At 44.4% G+C, this 19,291-nt stretch overlaps 1 protein-coding gene across 4 annotated transcripts in view; it reads right to left on the bottom strand.

Moving 5' to 3' along the window:
- The window catches only part of FAM210A (family with sequence similarity 210 member A), a 30,118-nt gene that overhangs the window by 7,632 nt on the left and 3,195 nt on the right, over positions 1-19,291 (bottom strand). Inside the window, exons 1-2 of one of the 4 annotated variants that reach the window (XM_030552687.1) lie at positions 12,424-12,574; positions 2,018-2,509 (exon numbers count right to left, since the gene is read on the bottom strand). In XM_030552687.1, the coding sequence (XP_030408547.1) occupies positions 2,018-2,478 (461 nt within the window). In that variant the 5' untranslated portion in view covers positions 2,479-2,509; positions 12,424-12,574. Of the gene's footprint in view, positions 1-2,017; positions 2,510-5,058; positions 5,179-12,423; positions 12,575-19,291 lie in introns of those variants that run through there. The other 3 variants (XM_030552685.1, XM_030552688.1, XM_030552686.1) reach the window with 3 other exon arrangements.

The following is a 19,291-nucleotide window of genomic DNA, read 5'->3' as shown; positions in this document are numbered from 1 at the left end:
GCAGTATATGTTTTAAACAAACAATTTAATACTGTACACTGCGATGATGGTTGTGAAGCTTGATTGAGGTGATGAAGTCAGAGGGTGGGATATTTCCCAGGGAATGCTTTAGTGCTAAATGATGAACTAGCTTTCGGCTGAGTCCTCAAGGGTTAACCGATTGTTGTTAATGTAGCCTCACATTCTACAAGGCAGCACAAATGGAGGGAGGGGAGATAGCATGGCAGACAGATACACAAACCCTGTGTGAGAGAGAGAAATGAGTATTGCCCCTTTAAGTACGCTGATCCCACTCAAAGTAAACTGCCTTGTTAATTAGATCAGCAAGTTGAGACAGCAGCTGCTCCCAAGGAAGCTCCCTCATCCTGAGCCTTGTCCTGTCGTTACCACCCCCCCAGGGAGATGTGGTAAGTGGGGTGCAGAAGCAGGGGGGAGGGGGACACCCTGACATTAGCGCCCTCCCCATGCCACATAGCAAGCAGGAGGCTCCTGGAAGCAGCTCCAAGGCAGAGGGCAGGAGCAGCACATGACAGTGCGGGGGGGAGGGACAGCTGAACTGCGAGTAATTGATAGCCTGCTGGGCGGCTGCTACATAGGGAACTTAGGGGAGCTGCTGGTCCACCCTGGTTCCAAGCCCCCGCCAGCTAACTCCAACAGGCTGCTTTTCCTGCAAGCAGTGGACAAAGCAAGCGGCTGCCAAACGATGTTATAAGGGAGCACTGCACAACTTTGAACGAGCATATTCCCTAATTGATCAGCAACAAAACAACAATAACCGGGATGACTTTAAGTGAGGAGTTACTGTACATTAAAAAGGTACCATGTGAAATGGCTGGCCTTTTGGCTCAGCGGACAGTGCAACCATACAGGGAGTTCTGCATATGCTTGTTTGGAAGAATCAAAGAAAAAAGTTCTAAGCCAAAGTGAGAGGAAGGGCGAAAAGAAAGATATTGAGCAATTAGATCACTCCTGTATCTTCTAATGGTGGTGTTACAGGCAGAGGCAAAGTAAAAATAATTTTATTGAATAAAAAAAGGTAGCAGATACCAAAGACAAGAAAGCACCTTGCTACCACCTTTTCTCCTACCTCTTCCACCTCCTAACTCCTTCAACTTAAAGAGGTGACAACCTACCTGGTACACTCTATGGTTGAGACAGCCTGAAAAGCAACTATGGTATATATATTTTTTAACCTATGAACTCTATCATTCAAATTTCAACCCCCACAAACAAATTTAAATTCAAAAGAAGGTTTGGCCTATAGTAGAGCACGCTCCTAAGTTTCTTCTACCTACATAGGGGAGGAAAACCAGAAGGGAGAGGGGTCAGGCCTACAGCGGATTTCACCTCCCTTTACTATTATTTCAGAGAGGGGAGGACAAGCCACCATTTTTGCCACACAGCAGAGACTGGAAGCAGATGCCATTGTGTGTGTGTGTGTAAGATCATGCGTAATATAGGCACCGATTCAGTGGGTGCTCCAGGGATGGTGCTCCCCCACCCCCCAGGCCTCCCATCCGCTGGGTGCCCCACTGATCAACTCCTCCCCCTCCCTTCCAGCACCTCCCGCCCGATGCAATTAGCTGTTTCGCCGTGGGCAGGTGGTGTTGGGAAGGAGACGGAAATGAGCGGAAAGAGGCAGGGTGGGGACTTGGGAGAAAGATGGGGGAGAGCAGGACCTGGGGTGAATGAGCACCCCCTGAGCCCGCAGGAAGCCGGCACCTATAATGTGTGCATTGTTTTATTTTGGTGACAATTACATTCCTTCCAAATGAAGATAGAAGTATTTTGTATAGACAAACTGTAGCAAGTTAAATAGTACATAAACAACACATTGATATGAGGTCTATTCCCTTTCATTAACAATCTTGGGTCTAGTAAGACATGGAAACTCCTTTTGCTGATGGAGTAAGTTGGGTAATTTCTGACACTAATAAGATCTACATTGCAGATGTTCTTGTATATATCTGTCTCAGATTAAAAGCAATAATGACCTTGTTACAAATCAGTAACTTACTTCATGGCTGCATAGTAAAAGGATCCAAACCATACACTGGAAGTCAACAGATGCAGTGGAATCATAACTTTTCCATACTGTTTAAAAGTTCTCTTGAACCTCTGAAAGAGACTAATTGATTTGTCTTGTAATGGATCAGGCTCTAAAGAACTTGATTCTACAGGCTTCCCCTGGGGTATATCACTAGCTGGTTTCAAAGGGTTTTCTTCCTTTTGTTCTTTGTGGTGAGTGCCTTCTGGTTGGGATGAAAATACACCCAGTGACTTTCCTTCCTTTGAGAGACAGAGTGCAGCAGATGCATGGAGACACTGTTTTTCAGGGCCCAGTGCCAAAATCACTTTGCATCCAGTCTGAGGCAAAACTGGTTTTCCTTTTAAGTGCTGAAGGAAACCAGTGCGATGTGGTACCAAACATGTCCGATGTGCCAGCTGAAACACAGTCTGTATTAAATTCCTTTGCATTTTGATGACTGATGAGACCTGGCTATAGTTCCTAGGGAAAGCAAACAAGGAAAAAGTTGATTTTTCTAAATTAAGAATGGCCATAATAATTGTATTTCAAAAGATTAATTTTCAACTTCTTCAATGTGACTTTAAAATCTGAGGATACTTTCAAGGATAAGAAGAATAAAAATGTATTATACTAAACCAGTTAGCAACTAAAGATACACAAGAAACTGAAAAGTTTTGCAGCTATTTCCTAGTGGCATCCAAATCATCTTAATGCGCATATATTTAATATTCTGAAAAAAGTGTGCTTATTCTACTGCTTTGTGTGTAACAGTGATACTTTTAGCCAACAAAAATATATTATAACCTCACTAATTTGCTCTAATGACTGTATGGTGCTCTTTGTTAGAATGAGGAAAACAAAACTATAGCGATACTGGACAAAGAATGTACTGATAATGGAGTTTAGTTTTAATGATTTACATAATTTTTACTATTTTAGTACTAAGTAATTTATTGTTTTTTTCTTAAACCAATGACATTTTAGTAATTCCAGACCCAACAATGGAATGCTGCTATTGAATTATGCTGAGAAGTGGTGTGTGAATGAAGATTAATATGAAGAATTGGTAGTTATACTGTAATTCAGAATCTCTCAAAATTATAATACAATTAACGTTTTTTAACTATATATAACCCAAATGAACTTTTCCTTTTCAATGTCTGGTGAGTATTTCTGAAAGTTCAACAGGACCAACTGACAGCTCCCATATACACACACACACACGGAGATAATTTCAAATAAATACACATAGATTGCAATGTCTTGCAATTTTTGTGAATAAAATCTTTTAGGGCAATAAGTGAAATGTTAACTATTTCCTTTCATTTACATAACGATAGCATGTTATAGCCCAGCTGAATGGAGACCTCTAGCTTAATTTTACTTAGGTTAATGCTGGTTAAGCCAGTTGCTGCTCCATTTACCTTTCCAACCTTCATACCTTTCAAATCTGCCTTTGATAGCATTTAGAATTTTAAATCCCATGAACAGTCTAAATCCACATTAAAAACCAATGGCATTTAATTGTCCATCGCTGGTCTCCCTTCAGATTTGGCTTTTTTTTTTTTTTTTTTTTTTTTTAAGTATATAAACAGCAGCTTTGGCTGTATTCTGTATTTGGTAGCTGAGGTGCAAAGTTAACGTTTTTTAGATTGCTAAGAAAGACTTCATGATGTAAATGGAAGTCTCAGGAACACACAAAAAACTAGGCATGTGCTTTTTGCTACTTTATGGGTGTATAATATAATGAAAGACTTAGAAGCTTCTGGACCCTAGAAATATAATTCTTGTGTACACTGAAGACTCTGATGAATAGAGAAGTAGAGAAACAGACATTACAAGATTGCAATTTAAGAGGGGAAAAGGATTTTTGGTCATTCTACACAGGGTTGTCTACACAGGAACGGTTTACCCGGTGGACACATTTATTCTGGTACGAGATTGGCTTTTTTCAGTAGGGTTTAAAGTTTATCCCAAGTGACATATGCTAAACTAAAAAAAAAAAAAAAAAGGGCACTAGTATTGGAATACTGTCTACACATTTTCTCAACTTTTGTAGTATACACAGATATAACTGAACCAAAGGAGTAAGTCCACACTGCTTTGTCTAAAAAAGCTGTGACATCCCTGTGTGAATCATAGCATCCACAAAACATTGTGCTTTTTCTTAAAAAGTGTATAGCATTCTGGGCAGGTATCCCAAGAAAGTTCTGCTGCTAATATCAAATCATCATAAGTTGTTTCCCCTGGTGGATTTTGGGATACCTTCTGAAATTCTGGGCCGTGTGGTCAAACTCCTATGATTCCTTCCATAATATTCCAAAATTCATCTGGTTATCACTAACCAATACCATTTTCAAAACTGTTGGTTTCAAACAAATTTTGTAAACTGCTCTCAGGCAGCATGGAGGAAGCATTTCTGAGCACCGTGAGCTTGACCATCCTGCATACAAACAGGATGCTCCCGATGTACTGGCCACCACTCAAGTCGGTGGCAGGACAGACCGACCACCGCCACAATACTGTACAGAAACAGTTATTGAAGGATGACGACGATGAAACTGGGCAGTTATTTCTACATGATATTTTCTTAGGCTGGTGTCACAGAGTAGAGTGCCACTTCTGGGCTCAGCCAATGATCACTGACTGATAGGACAGAACGCTGCTGCAGACCCAGGATGTTTGGCTGCAGAACTTTATGATACGGAAGGCTGCTCGTCCTGGAGTTACAGTGGTGAAATACCAACAAGGCCCACTCAATGTGCAGAAGCATATGATCATTGCCATCTGAAGGCTTGCAATGCCCAGCTGCTACCAGTCAGTAACTGACTAGTCTGGTTGGTAGATCAACTTTCAGGGTTGTTGGTCATGGAGATACACATTGTTGGCTGTGAGGGTGTTGCTGTCCTGGGTCATTAAGCTTGGCGATGCACAGAAGGTTACTGATGGCTTTTGAACCTTTGGGGATCCCATATAGAGGCCATTGATGGACACAGGCCTCTCTGATGCCAGGATATGTAGAAACTCACCTCTGGTTTAGGCAATGAAAAATGGAACTTTTGCTCCCAAAACTACTATAAACATGTATGGTGCCAGGTTTCCAGTCAGTTGTCAGGGAGAACAGGTTTACTTTCTGCTTCTCTAGCTTATGAAGCCTTTTCCTAAACACATGGATAGGAGAAAGAACTGTTTAACCATAACCTGAGTAGCTGCAGAATGACTACGGAGCATTTGGAAGACTGAAAGAAAGGTTAATGTATCTCATGACAAGGCCAGAGGCTTCTGAGAGATATCTGTCTTGTATCATAGATGCTTGCTGTGTTTTTCACATCTGAGAGCAAGGGAGAGAGCCTCATCAATCGATGGGAAGTGAGGAGACTTCTGAGATGTTATGACCTGCTAGAGAGGATGCCTCTATCTAATGCCCCTATGAGCCCGGGAATCCCTGTGCTTGTACTTAGACAGCATGGTATAGAGAAAGAAAATGAAAGTAATGTAATTTAATAAATGAAGTGTATACAATGTAGAAAAGACTTGTGAATTGATTTTATTAGGAACTGATGTTAGGGAAAGCTGTGACTAAGTGATTTTTTCAACCCAGGGCAACTTAAAACATGAATAATTTGATTGGGGGAGGGCGGGGTGGGTGGAAGGGGCTGGAAGGACCAAGTGTGAACTTAAAAAAACCAAACGGTTACTCACCTTCTCGTAAGTGTTGCTCATATCCTTTCAATTAGGTGTGTGTGTGCGCGCCACATTCACAGTTCGCTGGAAGGTTTTTCCCTTGGTAGCACCCATTGGGTCGGCTCTGGAGCCCCCTGGAATTGCATCTTCATGGCGCTGCATATAGGGCCCTGCCGACTTTCCGCCTCTCCAGTTCCTTCTTGCCGGATATGCCGACAGAGGGGAAGGCGGGTGGGTTTGGAATGGACATGAGCAACACATCTCGAAGAACAACAGTTATGAGAAGGTGAGTAACCACTTTTTCTTCGAGTGCTTGCTCATATCAATTCCAATTAGGTGACTCCCAAGCCTTATCTAGGGGTGGGGTCAGAGTTTATGGAATTGCTGATTGCAACACAGCCCTGCCAAACACTGTATCATCCCCGGCATGCTGGGTGATAGTGTAATGTGATGTGAAGGTGTGGACTGAAGACCACACAGCCACTCTGCATATCTCCTGGATCGGTACCTGGGCCTGGAAGGCTGCTGAAGACACCTGAGCTCTAGTGGAGTGTGCAATCGGACTGGAGGCTGGACCGTAGCGAGGTCGTAACAAACCCGGATACAGGATGTGATCCACAACGATATCCTCTGTGTGGACACTGGGAGGTCTTTCATCCTTTCTGCTATAGCAACAAACAGCTGGTTCAACTTATGGAATAGCTTAATTTGTTTAATATAAAAAGCCAATGCACGCCGCACATCCAGGGAATGAAGCCCCTGCTCGTGGCTATTGGCATGGCATTTTGGGATAAAGACCAGAAGGAGTATGTCTTGATTGGCACGGAAACTCAAGACCATATTCGAGAGGAATGCCAGGTGGGGTCACAGTTGCACCTTATCTTTGTAGAAAATGGTATATGGAGGGTCAGATGTGAGAGCCTTGTAGGAAAAGGCCACCTTGTAGGAAAGGTAAAGGAGTGAGCATATAGCTAGGGGCTTGAACAGCCCCCTCCCTCCCCCTTCAGCCTCGAGAGTACCAAGTTAAGGTCCTAAGCGGCAGTGGACTGGTGAATATGAGGATATAATCTGTCTAACCACTTGAGGAACTGCTGCACTGTTTTGTCAGTGAAGATGATGCGTCCATACTCTCTTGGGTGAAAAGCTGAGATGGCAGCCAGGTGAACCTTTATCAAGGAGCAAGACAAGTTATGCTGTTTCAATTTTAGGAGATAAAGGGGACTGAGAATTGTGTTGGAGGGATACAACTCTGAGCGCCAAATTGCAAATCTATTCCACTTGGCTAGGTAAGTCGCTATAGTTGAAGGCTTTCCGCTACCCAGAAGAACCTCCCTCATGGGGTCTGGGCATGTAAACGCTAGTGGGTTCAGCTATGCAGCTTCCAAGTCATGAGGTGGAGAGACTCGAGACTAGGGTGTTGAAACCTTCTGTGATGTTGAGTGATGAGGTCCGGAACTAGCGGTAGAGTGATTGGAGTGTCCACTGATAGCTCCAGCAGCATGGTATACCAATGCTGCTGTGGCCAGGTCAGTGCCACCAGGAGCACCGCAGTTCCATTGGTCCAGATCTTGAGGAGGACCTTGTGAACCAGTGGTATAGGAGGGAACCTGTAAAAGAGATAGCCCTTCCATGGGAGAAGAAACATGTCTGCCAACAAACCTGGGCTATGGTTTAGGAAGGAGCAGAATTGTAGGCACTTTCTGTTGCCCCTTGTGGCGAACAGATCAATCTGGGGAACTCCTCACTGATGGAAGATATTGTTTATCACATCTGGACCACTCATGGTTGCGGAAAGATCTGCTGAGGTGGTCTGCTAGTTCATTCTGTGACCCTGGAAGATAGGAAACTTCCAAAAGTATGGAGTGCTATGCAGAACTCCCAGAGCTTGAAGGCTTCCTGACACAGGGGAGAGGAGCGTGCTCTCCCATCTGTTGATATAAAACGTTGCTGTTGTATTGTCTGTCAGTACCGCTACGCACTTGCCCTCCAGGAGAGGCTGAGAGGCCTGACATGCCAGCTGGACTGCCCTGAGCTCCCTTACATTGATGTGAAGCATCAGTCCCTCCTGAGACCAGAAGCCTTGAGTTCTGTGCTTCCTTAGGTGTGCCCTCCACCCCAAGACTGAGGCATCAGTGGTCAGATATAGGGATGGATGTGATTTGGAAAACGCGACACCGTGCATACCAAGTATGGGTTGAACCCCCAGTGAAGAGACATGAGAACGTTCAGTGGAAGGGTAACCACCATGTCTAGACTGTGCCTGCTTGGCCGATACACCGATGCCAGCCAAGCTGGGAGAGGTCCGAGTCTGAGCCTCGCATGTTGTGCAACATATGTGCAAGATGCCATGTGACCTAAGAGTTTTAAGCAACTCCTTACTGTGGTTATAGGGAATCGTTTGAGGTCCTGTCTGATATCATGAATAGCCTGAAAGCAGGATTGGGTAAGAATGCCCTGGCCTGTGCTGAGTCTACACTGCCCCTATGAACTCAATTCTCTGAATAGGGGTGAGCGTTGACTTTTGAGTGTTTAGGAGCAGGCCCAATGGATCTTATGAGGGAGACATGTTGATCCACTTGTGTTCTGGACGGGCCCTTGACTAGCCAGTCGTCTAGGTAAGGAAATACCTGAATCAGTCTTTTCTGCAGAAAAGCAGCCATGACTGACATACATTTGGTAAACACCCAAGGTGCTGATGATAGGCTAAACGGCAGTACTGTGAATTGGTAGCGGGAACTCCTGACTGTAAACCTTAAGAAGCGCCTGTGGGGTGGGATTACGGAAATGTGGAAGTATGCATGCTTCAAGTTGAGGGCCGCATACCAATCTCCTCGATCCAGGGACAGGATGATAGTGGCAAAAGAGACCATTTGAAAAACTTTAGTTTTTTCATGAATCTGTTGAGATTGTGCAGGTCCAAGATGGGTCCGAGGCCCCCTTTTACTTTCAGTATTAGCAAACACAGAGAGTAAAACTCCTTTCCCCCCCGAGCTCCGTCTGAACCTCCTCCACAGCCCGTGGTGATAGGAAGGTTTGTAGCTCCTGGACGAGAAGTTGCTCCTGAGAGGGGTCCCTGAAGAGGGACGGGGAAGGGAGGTGAGAGTGGGGGAGGAGATTGAGGAAAATTGGAGAGAATATCCTATCTCTATTGTGTGAAAGACCCAACAGTCTGGGGTGATCTGGGACCATGCTCAGTAGAAATGGGATAGACGTTCCGAAAACTGGAAAGATCCACTTGAGAGGTTGGTATAACGCCCTCAGGCGCATCCTCAAAATGTCTGCCTAGGGCCTAGTGGCTGCCTGGATGACCCAAACTCTCTCTTATTTGGGGACTGGCAATGGTGGTTCTAGTTTCTGGGATGCCTATGGTTTTGGTCCTACTTAAACTGCCTCTGGTATGGTTGTGTTGTGGGTTGAGGCTTAAATCATCTACGCTGGGTGGCAGGAGTGTGCAGACGCAGCAATCTTAGAGTGGCTCAGGAGTCTTTCAGACTGTGTAGTCTCGAGTCTGTTTTCTCTGAAAATAATGTGACTCCCCTCGAATGGTAGATCCTGAATTCTGTTGGACCTCCCCAGGAAGGCCTGAGGCTTGCAGCCATGAGCTGTGAAGTTGCACCCCATAATGCTTTATGGGATATGCTTATGAATGTATATATGACATAATTGGAATATGTTTTACACTACATATGCCATGTAACATAGCTCTGTAAAGGTTATGATCTACTGAATACATTCATACTATTTGCATGCATGTGTCATTGTTGTACTCAAAATTACCAATATTGGTTGTATGCTTGCTTAATTTTAAATAGCCTCAGTGAAGCAGCTGGTGAGCTTCCTGAGGAAAGACCATTCTCAGTAAGTGCCCAGTCAAGAAGCCCTTAAGCCAACAATGAACTTGGAGATGCCAATCCACATCTGAGCTTTCCCAGGAATGTGGCTTGGCTGGTAAGGAACTCAGTCATGCATGGACATGTGACTTGCCCATGTGACTCCAAAACTCCATTTTGTAGCTGGATTTTATTGTAGCTGTATTCTACATAGGGGGAGGAAGGGGTGTCCACCCACAAGAGAAAGTCTATTTAACCCCCTGGGAGACCCCTCCATTTTGCCTTCAGCTGGCTCAAGAGAGACAGCCTCTCAGCCCCAAAGGATACCTGAAAGAAACTAGAACAAAGGGCAGTAACCACAGGGGGTAAGAGTGATTGCTGGACCCAGATTAGAAGACTAGTCTGTAAAAGGAAGCTTACTGGAACACCTCTAAGGGTGAGATTTTATCTGTATTCAGTTTTTTTACTGTATTAGGCTCAGACTTGTGTGCTTTATTTTATTTTGTTTGGTAATTTACTTTGTTCTGTTACTGCTTGGAACCACTTAAATCTTACTTTCTATATTTAATAAAATCACTTTTTACTTATTATTTAACCCAGAGTATGTATTAATACTTTGGGTTGGGGGGGGGTACAAACAGCTGTGTCTCTCTCTCTATCAATGTTATAGAGAGTGAACAATTTATGAGTTTACCCTGTATAAACTTTATACATGGTAAAACAGATGTGGGGTTTGGACCCCATTGGGAGTTGGGCATCTGATTGTTAAAGACAGGAACACTTCTTAAGCTGCTTTCTGTTAAGCTTGCAGTTTGTGGGACCTGTTTCAGACCTGGGTCTGTGTTTGTGGCCGGCAAGCGTGTCTGGCACATCCAGGCAGGGCTCTGGAATCCCAAGCTGGCAGAGAAAGCAGGGGCAGATGTAGTCTTGGCACATCAGTTGACAGCCCCAAGGGGGTTTCTGTGATCCAACCCATCACATGAGGAATAGCGCACTGCGATGCCCAAAGCCAGCATCTGCATTGCAGAGTCTGCTCAGTCTAATGCCACTTGCAGCAACGTCCTGGCAATTGTCTTACCCTCATCCACAAGAACTGAGAATTCCAGCTTAGAATCCAGTGGGACAATGTCCGAGAAGTTAGAGACTTGAAGTTATATTGGATAAGGATCGCCTGCTGGTTTGCAATCCGAAGCTGGAGCCCTCTGGTGAAGTACATCTTCCTCCCAAAGAGGTCCGCTTCTTTGTAGCTTTAGCTCAAGGGGTAGGTCCTTGCCTTTCCCTCGTGTTAACAGCTGCCACTACCGAGTCCGGTGTGGGGTGGGTAAACAAGTATTCCTAGCCCTTGGAGGGTACAAAGTACTTCTCTTGACTCCCTTAGCTGTAGGAGCCAGAGAGGATGGGCCACAGGGTTTGTGTGTTCTCTTGAAGAGTCACCCTGGTGGGTCATGCTGAGGATAAAATGTCTACCACTGGGTCTGACACCTCGGTCAACTTCTCCATCTGTACCCCGTGGTTCTGAGCAATCTGCCTTAGAAGTTCAAGGTGAGCTCTGCTGTCAGGAAGGGGGGGGCGCCATCATCTCATTTGGAAACGATGAGGCGGAGCCTGGAATATGGGAGAGGTTCTTCTGCCTGTCCAGCTCCTCAAAATGCTGCGGCTCCGCCCTGGCCCTGGTAGCAGCGGTGGTACCGTCCGTGGTACTAAGTGAAGCCATGATGCCAGGCACGGTGCTGGGTCTGTTGTCGGTGCCGGGTGTGGTACCAATCATGATGCTGGCTGATGCCCGGGAGATATCCCTGGCCCCAGACGCAGTCCTTCTCTCAGATGCGAGGGAAAAGGAGTGTACAGAGGTGGACCCCTGGGACTGGTGGTAAGCCTATGGGGTCCAAAAGGGCCACTGGGTCAGCATCTAAGCCATTGCGGTGGCCATGGTACCAGAGGAAAGGTTTGGGTCATCCCTGCTGACTGGGAGTGCCAGCGGCTATTATGTCGGCTTCTCCGGCACACCCGAGTCTGTGTCCGATGCGGATTCCAATGAGTCCATGTGCAGGGACCATGGCAGAGCCATGCCTGTAGGTGCCAGGGATCGTTGCCGGGGTAACAGATAGTTGCCGAGTCATAGCTTGCTTGCCCCTGAACTTCACCGGTGGTCTCTGAGTCATTTGGGGACTCAGGACCGGTGCTGAGACACCGTGGTTGGGGGAGTGCAAGCCTGTCAACGTTATCAGGTCCTGTACTACCTTGTAAGTCTTGAGTGTGGAAGGGAGGTCCAAATCCTCCACCTGCGTCTCCTCCAGTGGCACTGAACTCAGCAGTCCCTCCCATGGGCCCAGAGTTGACGGTGCCAGTCGCTGACTGGAAAGGAGGTGCGGTCTCTCTCCCTTGGGTTCACATTCCTGTGTGTGGGAATGGGAGTGCCCTCTATCAGTCTCCCTGTGCTGCTTCTTCACAACGGAAGAAGGTGAGCGGTCCTGAGATTGATCCCGTGCCGTGTTCAGCGCTGGGGAACGCCAGTGTCGAGGGTCTCTGACCCCAGAGTCCTTCCTCGGCACCTCCTGTGGTGGGGAGAGACACTCCTCCTTCCCAGCCCCAGCTCAGGGGCTGCCACTGTGGGGGAGAGAGGGCACATCCATCACATCTGAAAAGTAAAACTACTGATATGAAAATATGAGTTGTGTGTTTTTATTTGTAGAAGAAAAAAAGATTAAGCTTTTCTTAAAAAAATATACCGCTTTTATCCGAAGTGCTTTACAAGAGTTAGCTAATGGTACAAGCAACATTTGGAAAGATCATTAAGTGGTCTGCCGAGACCCTCAGCAATTTTCAAGTGGTCCCTGGGAAAAAAAACCCGTTTTTGAGAACCACTGCTTTATAGGTTACCTTTACTGTAAGATGGGTGTACAACCAGTTAAAAGTCTGCACTCACAGTAGTTATTGATGGGGTCCTGCAGAATCCGGTACTATTCAATATTTTCATGAATGACTTGGATAACGGAGTGTATTATATCCTTATAAAATTTGCAGATGATAGAGTTGCAAGCACTTTGGAAGACCGGATTAGAATTCAAAATGACCTAGACAAAATGGAGAATTAGTCTGAAATCAACAATTACATAATTTCAAAAGCACAGTACTACATATAGGAAGCAAAAGCAAATGCACAGACAAAAAAGGGGAATAACTAGTAGGCAGTATTACTGCTTCAAAGGATCTGTGGGGTTTTATGGATCACAAACCAATTATGAGCAAACAGTATGTATAGTTGGGAAAAATACATCTGGTATGCATTAACAGGGGTGTCATATATAAGATTGGAGCTCAGTGTCCCACTCTACTCAGCAATGGCGAGGCCTCAGCTGGAGTGCTGTGTCCAGTCGTAGGCACCACACTTTAGGAAAGATGTAGACAAACTGGACGGCAACAAAAATAAAAGCGTTAGGAAACGTGATCCATAAAGAAAAGTTAAACTGGGTATGTTTAGTCTTGAGAAAAGACCTGAGAAGTCTTCAAATATGTTAAGGATTGTTAGAAATAGAGCAGTGATCAATTGTCCTCCACATCCAATGAAGACAAGACAAGAAGTAATCAGCCTGATCTGCACCAAGGGAGATTTGCACCATAGGTTAGATGTTAGGAAAAACTTTTTAACTATATGGATTGTTAAGCTTTGGAATAGGCTTCCAAAGGAGGCTGTGAAATTCCCATCGTCTAACCTGTTCTTAAAAATCTCCAAACACTTTAACTTTCCAGCCTTACTTTGCATGCAGACCTAGGATCATAGGAAACAAAAGTTTAAGATGTGACTTCCCCACATTCATTTGAAAAGTCTAGTGGTGCCCCACGGAAGTGTTCAATATTGTTTAGGAAGACTTCTTCTAATACAATATTTTCGACAAAACAGCTTAAGGCTAACATGAAAACAAGATCTTAAAGAACTTAAATTCATCCCTTTCTGCGGCTTATTGCCAGCAGAATTATACCACCACCACTTCCGCCAACAAAAGAGACATCCAGTTTTTCTTGTAAATATCCCTCTACAGAAATGGGACGAGTAATTAGTTCCTCCCTTCCACCTTTAAAAGCATTTTCTTCAATACAATGTTTTCCCTCTTTTTTCCATGAACTATCAGTGAGTCTTTAACAGGGTATTAATCTATATCCTTAAATGTGACAGTGTTGACTATTCTGCCAAGTGATTTAACTAGGAAAATCCAGCAACTGTGTTTGTCCAAGGCAGCTGGACATACCTGGTACAGTCATACATTCTTGCATAGGGTCCCCAAACTGTAGCACATGAGCTTGCCAAGAAGTGAATTGATAGAACACCAATTTTTTAAGATGTTGGTATGTTAACCATAAAGTTAGGAAATGTCTGTAATGTGAACCACATTCAGTAGGAAACTGTTGCACATTCCAGCAGCAGTGAAGGATACTGTGCCATGATCTTTAGCCTTGTCTATACCACACAGTTTTGTCAGCAAAAGGCAGCTTTTGCTGGCAAAACAGTGACGGTTACACACTGGAATGCTACTTTTTGGGGGCAAAATGCTCCTATTTTGCCAACAAAATAAAACCACCTCAATGAGAGGCATAATGCTTTTTGAAGCAAAGTTAAAGTAACGAATGGCAGCATCTACTTTGATGATTTGTTACGTTGCCATAACAGGAGTCCCCCAGTATCCCACAATGCTAACCGTGAGAGACGTCTCTGCTCACTGTTTTGAACTCAGCTGCCCTGCACACAGCTACACAAGCATGTGCCCTTCTCCTTTCAAAGCTCCGGGAAGCTCTGACAGCTCGGCATGCTGCTCTGTTCCAACAGTAATGAGCAAATAATTAATGTGGAATCCTGCTCTCTTCAGCACCAGAAGAGTGGCAGGCAGGCTACTGCTGAGGGAGGGAGGAAGGAGTGGACTGGTGCGCTGTGCAGAACCAAGGAGGGAGGTGGGAACTGATGTGTGGAGGATGTTCCCCTCCACCACCTTAGGACTGGTTGCTTCGGGTTGCTGTCTGAAGTTAAAGACACAGCATGCCAACATGACACACTCACTCTGCCCCAATGAAGACAATCACTCTCTCTCATATTCACTCCCCCACTCCAATCCCCCAACACACACACGGTCTCTCCCCCCCCCACATACACTCCGTCACACATTCGTCCTCTCCACCCCACTCCTGCTTCAGTTGAAAAGTAGCTACAAATCTAGTAGGATGCCCATGGAACAATGGGATTGAGAAAAGTACATCACCTGACGCTGTACCTGCCACAGGAGGCACTGCAAACCCTTCCCAAAGCACCCTGTTGCCAGTTGCACAGTGGGATAGTTACCCACAGTGCACTGCTCTGTTGATGCAAGAGCTGCTAGTGTGAATGCACTCTGCCAAGACATGCTACTGTGGACATACAACAGTGGTTTAATTAAAGTAGTGGCTATATGTCAGCAGAAACTTGTCAACAAAACTCTGTAGCGTAGACAAGGGCTTATTCTCTGTGGTATTTCCACATGTGGCCGTGTCTTCACTGGCACTTCTAAATCTCCCACCACTGTGCTACATTGGTGCAGCTCCAGTGGTACTAGCACTAGCAGAGGCTAGTCACCAACATTTTTACATTATTGTATCTAACCTTGCCTTGCTTGGTCACAACATAGTTTAAATATGCAGATAGATGGGATCTAGCTAGATCACAGAACCATAATAAAGCCTTGGACAAGTTAAGTCTATATCTAGATTTTAATATTCACTGTTGTAACTGAGTCTATTGACAAAGCAGTATTTATAGTGTAAACAGACCTTAAGTAGAATAGTGAACAGCTTTTCTTAAAGATCTTCAAGCATTAGTGACAGAACTTTGGAAAAAAGTATTAGAAAGTATATAAGTAGAAGAGCTGTATTTTATATCTGTGTATTCAGTGAAAGACGTGGGATGTTAAACAGTAGGTTTGTACTTAAAAAGCATTTCAATTACTCTTTAAAATGATGTGCAGTTTAGCTAATCTGCATCTAACTAGAAGTGACAGAAATACTCCCACCCCTGCCTTTACTTTGACAAGAGTCAGAGATCTGAAGTTTTACATTGTACTCAGTTCTACCTTTTAACACCACACTAAATTAAATCTCTACAGCTTCTTAAAACAAATACAACATACAAAACGCTTTATAGCTCTTTCCAGCTGTTATATTTCTGCACCCTACTGCAGTCACTGCTTTGATTACTTTTTTATTGGAAGGTGCTAATTCCAACTCCATAGTAACCACTCAGTATCCCTGCTCTGTAATACTGAGCAGCTATGCTGGGCTCTCTTTTTTAGAAGTTCTATTCTGCCCTCTATTGCATTTTTACAGAATTACACTTCAACTTCAGAATGTATTGCAACTATTAGCATTGTATTTGTGTCCCCTTACCACATTATATTGTATTAAAAAAATACAACTTTCAGAAAAATTGGTTACTGCCTTTTCCTTCAACAGGTCCCCGGGCTGTTTGTACTCTTCCCATGTGTTAAGTAAAAACTACCTATGAAATAGATGAATAGGAGACTAGATCCATAAACCAACAAATGGCCTTTTAAATGTCTGATTTGGATTTATGGCCAATTATTGGAGGTTCAATATAGTCCAAAATTTGCTTTATACATTTTTGGTTTGGGGGTTGTTAACTGAGCAGTAAGTCCTCTTTGAGCTAAAACTTAAGCAAGCAAGCCTTGGCTAAAAGGTAGCGATTTTTTTTTTAAGTTGTCTTAATTTCATTTTTAAAACAATTTTTCATAGTTACTTCAAAATATGGAACTCTATACTTTTGCTAAAGGAATATAACATTAGCCAAGCCTTTAACTTTTCCCATCAAGCTGTAATTGTAACAGACTTAGCACTTTAATGTTTTATAGATGTTTGGAATATTACCATGTTCAAAGACCAGAAATCCTCAGGTCTATCTGGAATATAGTAAAACAGAAGGGCCCTTTAGCAACATCTGCCATGAATAACTACAGTGACATCACCTTCATCTGAACATACAGATCCTGCTCTACCGCTTTCAAGGGAGGCCTTTGGTTTCAATGTACTTCCTCTGCATCCAAATCACTAAACAATTTCTTCTTCAGCTAAAATGTGGATATTCCACAATGGTTCAGAAGCCATCATGGCAGTCGGGGCTTCAGCGCAGGTAGTACAAGCCTGGTGCAGAACCTGAGTATGTACTTGGCTTGTAAGCCTGCTCTAATGCCCACACTGCACTCTCTTCACTTGTATTGTTACTTGTGCTAGCTGGATTCAAGTTAGCTCAGATACGCTACTCTGTGCACAGCAACATATCCTTACCGCCTTCATTTGGTCACAAATTGCCAAGAAACATATTTCTCATTATGAAAACTGGTCTTCCTTCCATCCCCCATGACTACTTCAGTGCCTACCTTTGTCGTTCATAGCTTTAACATGACTGACACGTTTCTGGTTAGTGTAAGCGTTGCTAGTTAGAGCTGCAAAAATAGCATGAAACTGAGCAGAACTATATCATTATGGCTGGGAATGCTATGAGCGGCAGCAGAGATACTGGAGCTGTCTGCAGACTCAGGATGACAACACTGCATGTTTACTTTTGCTGGATTATCTTTACAACCACCATGATTATGATTCACTTTAAAATTAAATTTCTAAATCCATTGCTTAGACCTCTGAAAAGCACTAATGCTCAGTTGGCAAGGGAATTTTTCAAATCCTAAGTCAGCCACTTATAACTGGAGAACAGAGCAAAGTAATGGGGATGGGACTGCAGATATTATGACCACTGTATCCTCCAAAAGCATATTGGATTCCGGGAGATAAGATAAAAAAAAAGGTCTCTAATTGCTAAGGGCAGTACTTCAATGCATAATTCCTTCTGCTTCATAAAGAGAAGAAAGAAAAAAAGAGAAAAAGATATCTAATGGAGTAAATAAGAAATCTAGACATTCTTAAGGAAAGCAGACAGATGATCAACTGGCACATGCTGGAGACAAGATCCATCAAACAGCATCTTTGAACTTTTTTTCTCTCACCACCCTCTGTTGGAAAAAGACATCTGAAGTCACTGTAGGAACAGGGCTATAATTGTAACCCCTTTGGGGTTTACAGAGCATGGCCCCTTTAAATCTTTTTCCCAGGGGGGAGGGAGAGATTAAGAAAAAAGGAGAGAAACTCCTCTCCCTCCCCCCTGGGAAAAAGATGTAAAGAGGCCAGGCTCTCTAAACCCCAAAGGGGTTACATAATAAAAAAAATCTAAATAAATATAATCTAGAAACTATGATATTTTATGTGTCCTCAACCATCTCACTAATTCTTCCATTTTTCCTTACAGTCTGGAAAGAGACTACTGATAAGCATTATTTCTGATAACTGATGACAATCACCAGTACACTTGTACAACTCTGTTTTTAATTGTTTCTTTAACTTTTACTCATGAACAAGATCAGTTTTTGGGCAACATCAGATGGCAGAGCAATAGGATGACAAGAATAGCTGGGCCAAGTGGTATTTCCCCTTTCAAGTCTCCACAAATAACATAGGACTTACCTAAAGCATTTTACAATACCATTTTGCTCCACAACAGAAGAAACTTCACCTCTGGAATTGTCAGTGCACCATGAACTGAACTGTGTTCTTGTGAGGGATCATGAAATGGGCAGGTGTGATGAGGCATAATTTGTGAGAACTGAGGGTATGTCTACATCTACAGTTTTGCAGCGCTGGTTGTTACAGCTGTATTAGTACAGCTGTATAGGGCCAGCGCTGCAGGGTGGCCACACTTACAGCAACCAGCACTGCAAGTGGTGTTAGATGTGGCCACACTGCAGCGCTGTTGGGCGGTTTGCAGGGGGGTTCGGGGAACGCGAGAGCAAACTGCGGGGAAGGAGACCTGCTTGCAGGGGGGTTCGGGGAACGCAAGAGCAAACCGTGGGGAAGCAGGTCTCCTTCCCCGCGGTTTGCTCCGGTGTTCCCCGAACCCCCCTGCAAGCAGGTCTCCTTCCCCGCGGTTTGCAGGGGGGTTCGGGGAACGCGAGAGCAAACCACAGGGAAGGAGACCTGCTTGCGGGGGGGGTTCGGGGAACGCGAGAGCACACCGCGGGGAAGGAGACCTGCTTGCAGGGGGGTTCGGGGAATGCGAGAGCACACCGCGGGGAAGGAGACCTGCTTGATTACCAGAGAGGCTTCCTCAGGTATGCTGGGATACCTGCTTATTCCACGGAGGTCAAGAAAAACGCTGGTGAGTGTCTACACCTGATGACCAGCACTGGATCACCAGCGCTGGATCCTCTACACCCGAGGTTCGACCGGGTGTACGGCCAGCACTGCAAACAGGGAGTTGCAGCGCTGGTAATGCTCTGCAGGTGTGTACACCTCCTAAGTTGCAGCGCTGTAACCCCCTCACCAGCGCTGCAACTTTGTGGTGTAGACAAGGCCTGAGAGAAACATTGAGGGTGAGAAGTGACTAGGTACTTTTAAAGAAAGGTTCAAAACTGCTCGTAGAGGGTATCTCCTGGAAATTCAGAGACTAAAGAGGTCACAAATTACTATTTGCATTGAAGTAGCACCTAGAAGCCCAACCACAGCAATTGTTAGCAATTGCTAACAATCTAAATAGACAAAACAGGCAGAGTGAGAGAAAGATGATTAGAGAGGACCCTCCTGTCAGAGTATCTGCTTTTATCACCATTTTCTTAGTGAAAGTCTGAGACAGAAGTCTATTGGAAATGTTGCTGACCCACTGAAA

The sequence above is a fragment of the Gopherus evgoodei genome, chromosome 2 (genome assembly GCF_007399415.2).
Source record: "Gopherus evgoodei ecotype Sinaloan lineage chromosome 2, rGopEvg1_v1.p, whole genome shotgun sequence".
Classification (NCBI taxonomy): Eukaryota; Metazoa; Chordata; order Testudines; family Testudinidae; genus Gopherus; species Gopherus evgoodei.
This window is presented reverse-complemented; position numbering and strand designations above follow the sequence as displayed.